The following is a 13,058-nucleotide window of genomic DNA, read 5'->3' as shown; positions in this document are numbered from 1 at the left end:
ACGTACGTGCGTTAATGTCATCTTTGTGCATTTTCACTCTGTCTGCTTCTGCCCCATCCGAATGGGGGAGCTCTGACTGAGCGCTGCTTCTGTCGGCAGCGCCTTGGAAATACTTAGTAAGTCACTGGAGGGGGGATAGCTATACATGCATCCATATGCACAGATACATCTTCAAATTTCTTACCCCAAAGAAATGAGAAAGCAACGTGGGACCCTGTGTTCTAAGGACAAACTCAACAAATAGACATATTCGGCAGTTACTCTGTACAGAGCACTGTGCGAGGGATAGGCCTTGCCCTCAAGAAGCTTTTATATATATATATATATATATATATATATATATATATATATATATATATATATACTGTAAACAGAAGGACTGATGTGTACTTAGACAGTTCAGAGTATACAAAGTCTGCAAGCTTCAGATAGCGTGAGGAGTTTAGCAATAAGGAATCACTCTTAACTAAAAAAATTCCCAATGACCAAGTCGTCACTGATAGTTATTATCTACTCCACAGGATTTATAGTATTGTAGATAATTCTAATGGTGGTGAATGAGGGACAGAGAGGGAGGAATTCCACACCCCTAGAGCCTATTCCCAGCTCAGACATAAAGGAGGTCATCGGGGAGGGGGGAGGGGGGCAGGACTTCTGTGAGTCTTCTTTCTTGCAAAACTTACTTTGTGCCAAACTCCATATAAGCATCAGGGATTGGAAGACAAAAATGAAACGGACCCTTCCTTCCCTGGGGCAGCTCACCTTCTTTTAGGGAGACAACTTATGGGTGGGTGGTAACAAGTAGAGCAAATATATATTAAGTACTGACTGCATCCCATTGGGCTAAGTGCTGGGGATACAAATAGGCAAGACAGTCATGGCCCTCCAGACCTTTATATTCCAATGAAGGAAGACATCCAGTAAACTTGCAAAGGTGGGGCTAGAAATAGGAACTCCTCTGAAAGTTTCCTGTCGAGAGTCCCAGGGGAAGGGTCTGGCTGGAGGATGTAGAGGTGCTGGGAAATAGGGAAAGCCCACTGTGGAAGGCACTTGGGAATGAACACATGCTGCTTAGAGATCGGTACCCGACAATGCGACTATTGATCTAGGGCATGCCCGGTGAGGAACCTCCCCTACCACTATTATTACTTTAAAACACAGTCTTAGAAAGAGGTGGCTGGAATTCCAAGTGACAAGGCTCAGGTTATATGGACCTTGTAGGTGTCCAAGGTAGAGTTGTGAACCCAGATTTGTTGGACTCGAGGCTGGCTCTCTTCATTATGTCTTGCTGTTTTTCAGATTTAATATAATGTAATTCTGTAGAGAAGGTAGCAGCAAGGAGGAGTTTGAACAGAGTTTTGAAGGAAAATAGGGGGTTCCATGAGCCTAGGGCATAGAGAACCAAGCACGTAAATAAGCAAACAGAGGTGGTGAGTGGAATGTCACATGGGAACAGCGGCAAGAAAAGTCTCATTTTATAGTGGCTTAAGTGCCAAAAGGTGGAGTTTGTATTTGGTTTTAGACTTAATTTTGAGACATTCAAGTTAATTGAACTGAGGAGAAGCATAGTCTGATCTGTGATTTATTTAGCTATATAATTTTGATGTGTGAAAAACAGATCCAAAAGACAAGATACTTCAGGTGGGAAAACCAATGAGTTGTCTTCACATAATCTTAGTAGGGTTTTTTCTGAAGGGTATCACTTCTTAGCACTCTGCCCGTAATCAATATGGTTTTGTGGTAATACATTTAATCTTTTATAGTCCAAATCCACCATCACCTAACTATAATCATTTTACTAATAACTTAAGCTACAAGTGAAGATGTTTCTGACTCTGAACCTCTGATCCCAGTGATAGTAAATCCTGTAATATTAATCTATTTTTAGAAGCAAATATTAACATTATAGAGAGTGTGCTTGTATTATTGTCTTATTCATAAATATTAACAGGAAAACCAAGGAAGCCTATTTGTATGGTTGGGAAGCATTCTGTTATTGTTCACCTTTCCCCTTTTTTCGAAAGCTAGACATCTGTGTGTAAGACCATAGAGTGCTCGGAGGGAAAGAAAGCCAAGCTCCCCGAGGGTCAGCCTATAAACACAGCTGGGCTCTTGTGAAGTCACACAGGGACTCAGATTCAGAGGGTGCTGGGGTACCAAGAAAGGGGGGGGGGCTGTTTGATAGCCAAGGAACAGGAGGAAAGTGCAGGCGAGACTTTCTGAGCAGGGTACCTCTTATCTTCTAGAGAATTCTTTAAATGATAATGGTTTTTGTTCCTAAGGTATGCCTATTTCTTTCCTTTTGAATTCTAAAAAAAATAATGGGAAACCACTCACAAATTAACCCACCTTGGATCTGAAAAGACAGCAGTGAGAAGAAACTGAAATGTAGTGGGGCAACAGCCAGACGTGAGCCCAGAAAGCCCTGGATTTAAATCTTGCTTCTGACAAACTAACTGTGGGCAAGTTTAGCCTCCTGGAGCTCTGCTTAATTAGCACTTTTGGTGAGCCTGTTTTGGGGATTTCTTGGCAAGGGGTTGCCATCTTCTCCAATTCATTTTACAGGTGAGGAAACTGAGGCAGGTGGGGTGAAGGGACTAATCCAGGCACACGGCTCGTGTCGAGAGCCAGACCTAGATTTGGGAAGAGGAGGCTTCTGGAATCCAGGGCCAGATCTTTTCCCTTGCAGGTGTACGGCACAGACACGGCCAGTTCACTCAAGCCACAGACCTTGAGGTTTTTCATGGGTGTGATTAGCATGTCTGTGCAAGTGACTTGCAGATCCTCCGGCTGCTGAGGAGTCACATCACCCACTGTCTGGTGGGCATTTTAAACGATGAATCTGAGCAGACCTCACTGTGTGCTCCTTCTCCCCCCTCCCCCCAATTTCGCTTTGGACTCTGGCCCTCTCCTCACTTCTCAGATGATGGCTTTAGTCCTCCCTGCACTCGGGAATCCAGCTAAACTTGCTTACTCTCTGTTCTTCCCCTACTGTACTCTACCCAGGTACTGGGCCCCCCCCCCCAGCTTCTGTGCCAGGGATACCCCCTGTCCTTCCCTCTGGCTCATAGACTTTCTCTTTGTGGAGTCGAAGAGATATGCCAGCTCCCCCTGCCCCCTGGCCACTGGTCTGTGTTTTGCAGCTACGTGCATAGAGCACAGGTTCCAGGAGAGGAAGGCCCAGGCCCAGCCACTTGGTGAATGTTTGTCTACAGCATAATCCTAACAGTAGTTAGGAGGGACCTGGGGTTGCCAATTGCAGCCACCCTGTCTCAGGTGATCATGTGATCCCCATTCTACAGAGGAGCATGTGGAGGCGCAGGTCCTGCAGGCTTCTTGTCCAGGTTGCAGAGTCAGGGTGTAAATTCCTATCTTTCTGAGTTCAAGTCCAAGACTTTCCCCACTGTGCCTCCAACCATGTCATTGTACCCTCCACACTGAGGAAATCCTTAATTCCTGTGTATAATTCAGCAAGTTATATTTATACTTAAAATTTCTGTAAGTATGTTTGTAATTATATTTATTATAATACATATAACCCAGTAAGTTATATTTACTGACATGACCGAATGTTCTTAATTGGGGGGGAGGGGGTAAAAGAGAACAGTTTGCAAATTATAGCCCTATGAAGTTGACTGTGATTCCGGGGGAGATTATTGAACAGGGAGTTAATGAAATGGTGGTCACCGCCCGGGGGGCCAGTGATTCCAGAAAGGCCATGCTAAGCTGGTGGCTGACGGGTTCCCTGGGGGGGAGCAAGGTCGGTTTACCTGGCCTTTAGCACACTTTTTACTTTAGCACACCTTTTAGTCGGGCCCTCCCGCTGCTCTGGGGGGGGGAGGGGCAGAAAGGAAGCCTCAGAGCTGGATGTGGGGCCAGACAGCTGCACTCCCATAATAATCAGCAGTTGTCCAAAGGTTTTTCAAGGGCTTCAGGCCCAGCATGAGTCACGCAAGTGACGTGGCAGCCAACAGATCCACGGTGATCTTGGCCCAGCGTCCCAGGACAAGGTGACAGCACCAGGGTTCTTTGTCCTACTGCCACCCCACCCCCACCCTCCCGCGCATCCTGTGGTTAGCCCAGGCTGTGGTTGGTGAGGGCCAGAGGAGGCAGACGGGCAATAGATGAGGAACTGGCCACACTGGGCTTGAAGGAAGTGAGTAGAATTGGGGTCAAAAGGGGGAACGTTACGAAGAAACACATTTAAGTCTGACAGCAGGAAAGGCTAATTTTATTAGAGCTCCCCAAAGCTTAGGGGCTTTCTGAAGGGGGTGGGTCTCCTGAACCTCCCCTCCCCAGCTGGTTGTCAAGCCCAGGATGATGACCTTTTTTTAGATTTGAAACAGTGGGGATGGCCCCATCCAGAAAAGGGCTGTGGAGTCCTAGACAGGGGCACTCCAAAGTCTGGGACTCCAGGACAGGGAAGGAGGGAACATTTCCCAAGAGCTTCCTCTGGTCTGGGTACGTGGGTGGTAAAGAGGGTCTCCAGAGGCCGGTAGGAGATGCAGCCTCCATGGCTGGGACCCCAGGCAAGCCATTTAATCTACAAGTGAATCTCTTCGTGACGTCTGGCTCAATTGCTGATCTGCACTGAAAGTTTCCCATCCCTGCCGAAGTACCAGGCCGGGCAGCCTTCCACCCTGGGGTTCCCAGCCATGAGCTCCTGGAGCACAGGCTCAGCTTTTTATCCTAGCAATCTAGTGGGACAGCCGCCATATTGGACATGTATGTAGTATTCGCTGTGGGCCAGAGAACTCTTGATCTTCACAGCCTGGGAGGGAGGTGCTGTTAGTATCCCCAATTTTACAGATGGGGAAACCGAGGCAAACAGCTTCAGTCCAGTCCAGTCCAGAGCAGCTCAGCAGCTCAGATCTGGACTCAAAATGACCCAAGATTAGATCCAGATTCAGACCCTTCCATGCTGTGTCACATCTGTAAAATGGGGACATGCTGGAGAAGGAAGTGGCAAACCAGTTCAGCATCTCTGCCAAGGAGACCCCATGTCAACAGCAGCCAGTCCTGCCTCCCAGGACCTTCCATGCCAACTTAGACCTTCAGACTGTGGCCCTGAAGAAAGAAGACAAGACTCCCAGAGGAAACGTCACCGCTTAATCTGATTGTTGGAAAGTCCCAGTGCCTGGGCAGCCTCGATCAGGAGGGACTGGAGATCCCGGCTCTGACCTCGCCACCCAGTTGGCAGGCCCAAAGTTCAGTTTCCCAATTTGAGCCACCTTCTGAGGGAGCTGTAAAGGGCCTGCCAGCTACTGTTAGAACTCCTGACCCTTTCCCTTTGCAAAGGCAGAAGACACCCAGGTTTCCAAGCCTGAGGGGGATGCCCGACCCTCAGCTCAGATCAAGGAATTCTGCCCTGACTGTGCCTCTGCCCAAGCCCTCTGGGTACCAGGCCTCTGGGACAGAAACCTCCCCTCCCCCAGGTGCCACTGTCTCCCTCTTTTAGCCTGTTAGTTCCTGGTTAGTGAGTGAGTTATGAATTGGTCTTCAGAAGAAAACCTCGGCTTTCAGGTAATGGTTTATGGGGAAAGAGAAAAGGTGGTCGTAGTACTCAAAAGGTAATCTACTTTGGAAAGCTTCTGGGAGCAGTTGGTGCATCCCCAGGTGACCCTATACTGTGGCTGTGAGGGAGCTGCTGTTTGGGCTGGATGGAATTGAATCAGTTATTCTTCCTTTTACAGACATATCTGGCGGGGCAGGGAGCAGGGTTTTCAGGTACTCCAGCAAAAATGGGACTAAATATGGATTTGGAAGAAGAAAATCTATATTTGACAACATGATTGTGTTGAGGGAAGATTCTTCTCTCTTTCTTCTCTCTCTCTCCCTCTTTCCCTCCTTTCCTTCCTGCCCTTTATTCAGTAGACTGTTCCTTAACTTGCCAGTACAACATTAAAGTCTACCTGAAATATTTATTATATACTTAATAAGTACAGATTTTGCTCCTTTTTTCTTTTAAAAGAACTTTTTTTTTTTTTGGAAACTTCACTATCAGAAAAGGAACATTAAGACTGAATATCTTTTTTTAAAATGTGATTATTTTGGTGACCCCTCTTTCTAGGATGGGCTAGGGAAAGGATTGTGGAGGATTATGGTATGCTGACTGCAAACTGATTCTCAGAAGTGGCCACTAACCCTCTCTAACCCAAAAGCTAGGTTTCTGTGTCTACCATTGATTCCTTCCACCTGCATTACATTGAGCTTCCTCCTTTCTTGGCCCTGGTCATGACTGATTTGTCCAGTCTCCCCAGCCTTGCCAGTCTGTGAGGCACAGTTACATAATTAAGGAAGGCTGCTTTTGTCTTTCCGATCAGATTCCAGCTCTGCCTTTGTTCAAGCTGACAATCTAAAGAAAAGAGATTGATTGTTTTGAAAGACTCATGTAACCTGCTGGCCAACTTTGTGATTTCATCTCTTACTTTCTGTTTGTGGTAAGAGATTTGTTGTATGAGATAGGAAGGCTGACCACAACTCATTAAAGAAAGACAGTAAAACTTTCAGGGTGCCTAGAAGGAAGAGAATTCAAGAGAGTAAGAGTGAAGGGGAAGCTTTGGACTTGGGAGTCAGCACACCGGGTCCAGACCAGCGCCCAAGAGACCCAGGAGTCTCAGCATCCCTCCCAGACGTGGCGACTCAAGCTCAAAGCCAAAGGCTGCCATTTCAGCCTAACTGAAGAAACAGTGTTAAATTTTAAAGAGAAGAGATCAACTTATAGGCATAAAGAATTATTTAAAAAGAAATAATTGAATAGATAATTGGATCTGAGGAATGTTGTAAAGGCAAGGAGACTTCAGTCTTCCATCCTTTTTTCCCCACAAAGGTTATCCTTCTGTACTGGCAAGATGGGGGAACTTGGAGGTTTTCACCAAAGATGAAAAAACCAATAGTCCTTCATTGTGGAAGGTCTAAGAGCTAATTTGATAGACTAGAGCTATGAGGAGCAAAGCGCTCTTGGCACAAAGGATAAAACCATCACTGGATCTGCAAGCTCCCTGGACTGGGAAGAAGTGCTTTTAGGGCCACTCTCCAGGAGCTCCAGGATCCTTCACTTTCAGGAGCATGTTTTAGGAAAATGGATGGCTTTGGAGCTAGAGCCTCCCCTGGTTCAGTTCTTGTTCTGTGTAACCTTGGGAACAGCCTCTCGTTCTCTCTGTGCGTCATTCTCTCCAACCACAAAAGGTTTTTAACAAAGAACTGAAGTGCTCATATCCATTTTTAAAATTTGATGGGTTTTTTCCAATTAACAAAAATTATCGTCTTTCTCTCATGGCCCTCTTTGCAGGTGGGGCACAAGGGGAAGAAAATAAATAAATCAAACCTTTGTAACAAATGGCTTAGTTGAGCAAAACATATCTCCATGTTGGCCACATCCAAAAATATACATGTTGCACTATATACCCTGAATCTATCTGCTCTCCATGAGAAGGTTACTAGATCATTTTTTCAACAAGCAGTGACAAAAACCTCAATGGAGGTTTGAATGAACCAATGAATAAATGTTTTTGTTTAGTAGATAATGGTTAAATCAAGACAAACTTGTCCCAAAGTGCTTACTTTTACTATTATCTTAATTCCACCTAAGAAGTAACAAATAACTATTTCTTCCTGTCTCTGATTAAAAACAATACTCTGTTTTATGGTCAGACTTATTATTCTGCATGTGGAAAACTTCCCTTTTATAAGCTATTAGTTTGTCATCAAGGTGGCTTTTAAAAATAGACTTTATTGGAATTCATTGACTTGCTCAAGCTTTGGCTTTGTGCCAGACCTCCCAAGCTTCAAGCCTACAACAGCCCTCATTCAGTGTCCTGAATAGCAAGCTCAAAAAAACTTTGAAATAGGAGAAGTGTTAGTTTGAAAAAGAAAAGAGGAAAGAAAACTTTGAGTAACATTCCTTTGGAACATTAATCAGTTCTGATACATAATAGTGATATTTGTAACCATTCTGTATTCCAAACATTCAAAGAAGAAAGGTAAAAAGATCATATTTCTGGGCATGATAGTGATTTGTGTCAACTGTCGCAACACACATGTTTAATATGTAACTTGTTAAATAACTTTATTACCAAATTAGGGATGTTTCTAATGAATACACATGGTTGGAGCAGAAGCCCAGGGGGAAAAAAATCTGAATTGTCTACATTTTGATCACAGTAGTGCTCTAACAAATACAACAAAGATAACAACATCCCCTTTTTTTGTCACAGGAACTCACTCACCAGTAGGGTCTACTGAGGAGGAAAGGGTTATAATCTTGAGTAAGAAAGTACCCACATCTAGACTAGAAATCTCTAAAGTATTAAAGGAAACAGGAACTACTTTCTTGTCAATTGAGAACGTCTTTTTTCTCAGCTTGTATCTCCAGTGGCTGCCCCAGCGCTCTGCTCATAGGTATGGTAGGGGTGCAATGGAGCTGCAGAAACATTGGTCCTCAAGGGAAAGGTCCTGCCTGGGATGGTTGGAGGAAGAAGATACAAGTAGGAAGATAACAAGGGAAAATGGTATCTGTCTACGGAGTACAAAGACCAGGCTCGATGAAGCAGGAATTTCTGAGGAGGAACTGCGGGTGGGGACGGTGTGAGGTGAGGTAATCATCTGGAGCTTGAGCAGGACTTTGAGACAAAGTGCAAAGGACTCTTATTGGACAACCCTAACCTCCGGGAAGGGGCACCATGACACCCGAGGGAATTGGATTTGAGTGAGAGAGCACCTCAGAGGAGGGACGGACTCAAGTGGAGTCTTCGAGGGAAGGACGATTGAGCTGCTCAGCTGGCAGAGAGGAATTCCTTGGGGGATAAAGATGGAGAGACAGGAGCCATCGCCCGCCCAGATCTGATGGGAATGGAGGATTCTACTTTAGGCAAAATGGTGTATTGGCAGGTTGATTTAGAAGTGATGGGTAGGCTGGATTGGAAGTAAGGAGGCCTATTTGAGGCTCTAGCAAGAATCCTGAAATGCAGGGCTAACAACAGGAAAGACAGGAACCAGGAGCACTAGACTTGCATGGGTACAGACAGACGTCAGAAGAGTTAATAGTACTGCAAAGGTCTCCATGTGGATTAAGCTCCATTATCCAGCACAAAGCAAGTATTCTCAAAAGCTCATTTCTAAGCCAAATTTATAGTGCATTTTTCCATAGAAAAAATGTTCTAAAGTGTTTTGGTTCTCATGCCAGACCACAAAAACCCTTTAACTCATTATGAAGCTGAACCTCTGCAAGCTTTAACCACCCTCTGTGACACTACTTCTTTAAGAAAAGATGGCCTCGCTTTGAGGCAGGGCCAAGGAGCATCCCGCTCGACTTGGGGGTCCGGGCCTTCGTATAGGTCGTGCCCCTGCACCCCTCCCTGCACCCAAGGTTGTGGCTCATCAAAGCCTTAGTTGCCTTGCAGGCTCAGCTCCCAAGCCCCTTCTCCGGAAGAGGGGACTCGGCCTCCTGCCCTTTTCTTTCCCCCGACTCTAGCTCTCCATATACGTTCTGTTTGCTACTAATGGCATGCAGACTCTTGATGGCGAGCTCCCTTTTGTTTTTCTCCCTTCACTCCTGGGTCAATACCTGCCACACAGTAAGCGTTTGTTTCTACTTGCTGGTTGACTTAAAGTGAGGTAGGGAAAAATGAATCAAAATGGATTTAGAATTTTGGGACTTCAGTCATCAAAGCTGAGAACGAGAGACAGACACACAGACAGACACAACTGGTTTCTGGAAGAGGGGGCTATATTTTATTTTGAATGCTCTGAGTTTGAGTTTGGCAACACTGCAGACTTTAGAAACGTGAATTTGCAGTTTAAATGCATCTTAAAAGCCTAAGCCTAAACCTTCATTACAACTTCCTGGGCATTCTGCAGGATTCACACAAGCTCCCATAAATGGAAACACTTGCATGCTGGATCTTCCTGGATTTGAACAGTATTGAGAAAAGAAGTACAAACGAGGTCAGCTTAAAAATTGCAGCCCACAAGTTCTTCCCTGGTGTGGATATTAGTGGGCCTTCAGTCTTTGGTCATGACCTAGACTGAAGTAGAATTTATCCCCTACTACTAGCTCAACCATTTGGGTACATCACATTACAAATGTATTGTGGTTATCTCCGCTGCACCTCTTAGGATATTTCTGGACCATCCCCCTCGTTTTATCTATTCTCTTGGATCCTTTCTTTTTAAGTAGATGCTTAGGGGATGCCTAAAACATTCTAAAGACAATTCTGCTAAAAATAAGTAAATTTTAATTTAGAAATGTGTTTTGAGACCTCCATGAACAAATAATCCCTGTGATTATATATTGTTTTATGTTAATCATTATAGTAGCTAACATTTATACAAGGCCTACTTTGTGCCAGGCATTGTGCTAAGTATTTTATAATTATATCTCATTTAATCCTTAGTGCTGAAGGGAGTTGAGGACACTGAGGCAAATAAAAGTTAAGTGACTTGGCTGAGTCAAACAGCTAGTACATGTCTGGGACCAGATTTGATCTCCTGGCCCCAGATCCAGCACACCTCTCTCCTGTACCATAGAATTAATTCCATTTGAACCTGGCTAAATGTTGTCTAGAAGAAGATAACGTTTTGATAATCAGTGGGTTTAAAGTTTTGCGCATCTTTGGGGTTTTTAAGCCAGTCTGTTGTGAGAAAGTGAGATTTTGGAGGAACTGAGAAAGAAATGATCAGAAAGTGGGCAGAACATCATAGAGAGGGGTCAGAAGGGACTGGCATTGATACAAGGGAAACCGTGGGTTTCCACTACAGATTTTAAAACATTGTTTGGTAATGGAGCCCGAACCTTTGTCTAGTTAGCTGGGCAGTCAAGAATCCAGTTAAAACCAGGTCCTGAAGTGTTGAGATGTCAATTCTGACAGAACACCAGGGAATACCATCAGACCAATACTTAAGTAACAAGGTCATCAGTGACATAATTTGCCTTAACTTCGCCTCTTATAAAAAATTTACAAGTAGATTTGCTATGGCAAAAATACAGTCTATTATATATGCTCCATGTTTTATATTAAATTTTATAAGTACCCTATCGTTGAAAAAAGCATAACTAATTTTTATATCCTTTGCGTTTTACCAGGTTGATTTTTGGAATGTTGTATCCTGCTTATTATTCATACAAAGCTGTGAAAACAAAAAACGTCAAGGAATACGTAAGTCCAACTTCTTCATTTTTTATGGTATAAAGCTGGCTGTAATTCTGTAAGGATGCCTGCTAAAGAATCCCCAAAGAAGGTGTCGCTCATTGTAGGGAGGTGGCCAGCTGTCTGCTGGGGAGGCTGGTCCTCAGAGAATGTCCCCAGCCTGTCTTTCAGCCTCCAGGGTCTGGCCCAGCCTTGAAGTACCTATGGCTGCTTTTCAGGAGGACACCCTGCCTGGAGTCATGTTTCCAATGTAATATCCTGCCTAGTAATTAATATGACAGTGTCACTTAAGGGTGGTTTTCTATTATGATGTACATCAATCAAAAACTCTTCAGTTTAAACTAAAAGTTAAAAAATTTTCAGTTAAAACAATTGTATTTCTTTTATAAGGAGTTTTTTTTTTTTTTCAGGCTAAATTAAAAATAGTTCTTGGTTGAATCTTTCAAGTAAATATAACTCATATTCTTTTGAGAGTGTCCCACATCGGTGAAAATGGGGAATAGATCCTGAACAAAAACTGGAGATGTCAGGTCAGATCTGCCCTAGCAGCCGTGGAATGTTTCCACAAAGGGAGTAGTAGTAGATCAAGCCATCTCCTCTACCCCTAACATTTGTCTCTTATATTTAATACAAGTTCTCAGATACAGACTCTTGATTTTTAAAAGTTACATATCTAGAAGAAAAAATTAAGCAAGTCTGGAAAATGAGAACAATGAGTTAATTATGTTTGAAACTTGTTGGATTTGAGATGACTAAGGAACTTTTTATGGGATGCCAACAGGCACTCAGTGATTTGGAACTACAGCTCAGAAGAAAGACGGGAGCAGGATATATAGAGTTGGGACTTAGGTAAATTGTTATAATTGAATTTATGGAAAATGATGAGATTTCTGAAAGAGAAAGAAAGCAGTGATCTTGGATCTTGAAGCCTGAGAGTATGATCCAACAAAGGTATAACCAGACAAGTTCAGAATAATCAAGAGCTGTTTCAGGAAAACTTAGAAAGGAGAAAAGATCCAGGGAGAGTTAAGTAGTCAAGAGGGTCACCTGCTGCAATGGGGACAAGAAGAATTAGGATCAGTTTGCTAATGGAAAAATGACTAACTATGAATGCAGTAGCTCTGCAGTGGATTTGATTTTGCTAGGAGCCATTTAGAGCAGGATTGGTCAGTAATTAATTGGATCTAGTGGTTGATCAAGCTGGATATAACATGTTTCTGGTTTAAAATGTCCTTATATAATCATATTAAGAGAGAGATCTTTTGACTGAAAATGAAATAATCAATTGAACAAATATGTATCAAGTATCTACTATGTGCCCTGGGAAACAACGTATAAAATAGATTAATGAAAAAATCCTTTCCCTCAAGAGCTTACAGGTTAGTGGTTGGATTAGACATATACATAAATAATCATTCAGGGTAGAAAATACATCTAAAAAGAGGTACAAACGAAATTATAGGTAAGACAACTGAGGTAAGACAACTGGATAGTCTTAGAGATGAGTCAAAGAGAGAGCTTTATTTGATTTATTAATGGAATCAGGGAGACCTGTTTTAGAATTGTACCTCTGAAAAGAGTTCATATGTGCAAAAAAATTTCAGTCAGCTCTTTTTCTAGTAGCAAAAACCTTGAAACCAAGGACTTAGCCATCTATTGGGGAAGGAAATTCAAGCATGAAATGTTTCAGAGAAGTCAAGAAGTCTTTATGAAGTGCCTTTGTTCCAAGCATCCGGTTAAGAATTGGGAATGTAATGAAACTTGAAAAAACAGTCCCTGCCCTCCCAGAGTTCACATACAATCTAACGGAGGGGACAGTGTGCAAACAACTGAGCCCTAGAAAGAATCAGTCAGAGAAGCACCAGTGTTAGGGGGCATCTGATGTGGCAAGTCTTCTCGAGGGTGGGATTC

At 43.5% G+C, this 13,058-nt stretch overlaps 1 protein-coding gene across 4 annotated transcripts in view; it reads left to right on the top strand.

The window, feature by feature from the left end:
* The window catches only part of REEP3 (receptor accessory protein 3), a 91,734-nt gene that overhangs the window by 15,634 nt on the left and 63,042 nt on the right, over nt 1–13,058 (top strand). For 3 of the 4 annotated variants that reach the window (XM_051982597.1, XM_051982596.1, XM_051982595.1), the window contains exon 2: nt 11,084–11,156. In XM_051982597.1, coding sequence (XP_051838557.1) covers nt 11,097–11,156 — 60 coding nt within the window. In that variant the 5' untranslated portion in view covers nt 11,084–11,096. Of the gene's footprint in view, nt 1–2,263; nt 2,283–11,083; nt 11,157–13,058 lie in introns of those variants that run through there. The other variant, XM_051982598.1, reaches the window with a different exon arrangement.

Source organism: Antechinus flavipes, chromosome 2 (genome assembly GCF_016432865.1).
Source record: "Antechinus flavipes isolate AdamAnt ecotype Samford, QLD, Australia chromosome 2, AdamAnt_v2, whole genome shotgun sequence".
Taxonomy (NCBI): domain Eukaryota; kingdom Metazoa; phylum Chordata; class Mammalia; order Dasyuromorphia; family Dasyuridae; genus Antechinus; species Antechinus flavipes.
Note: the sequence above shows the minus strand (reverse complement) of the source record. Positions and strands in the feature narration are given on the sequence as shown.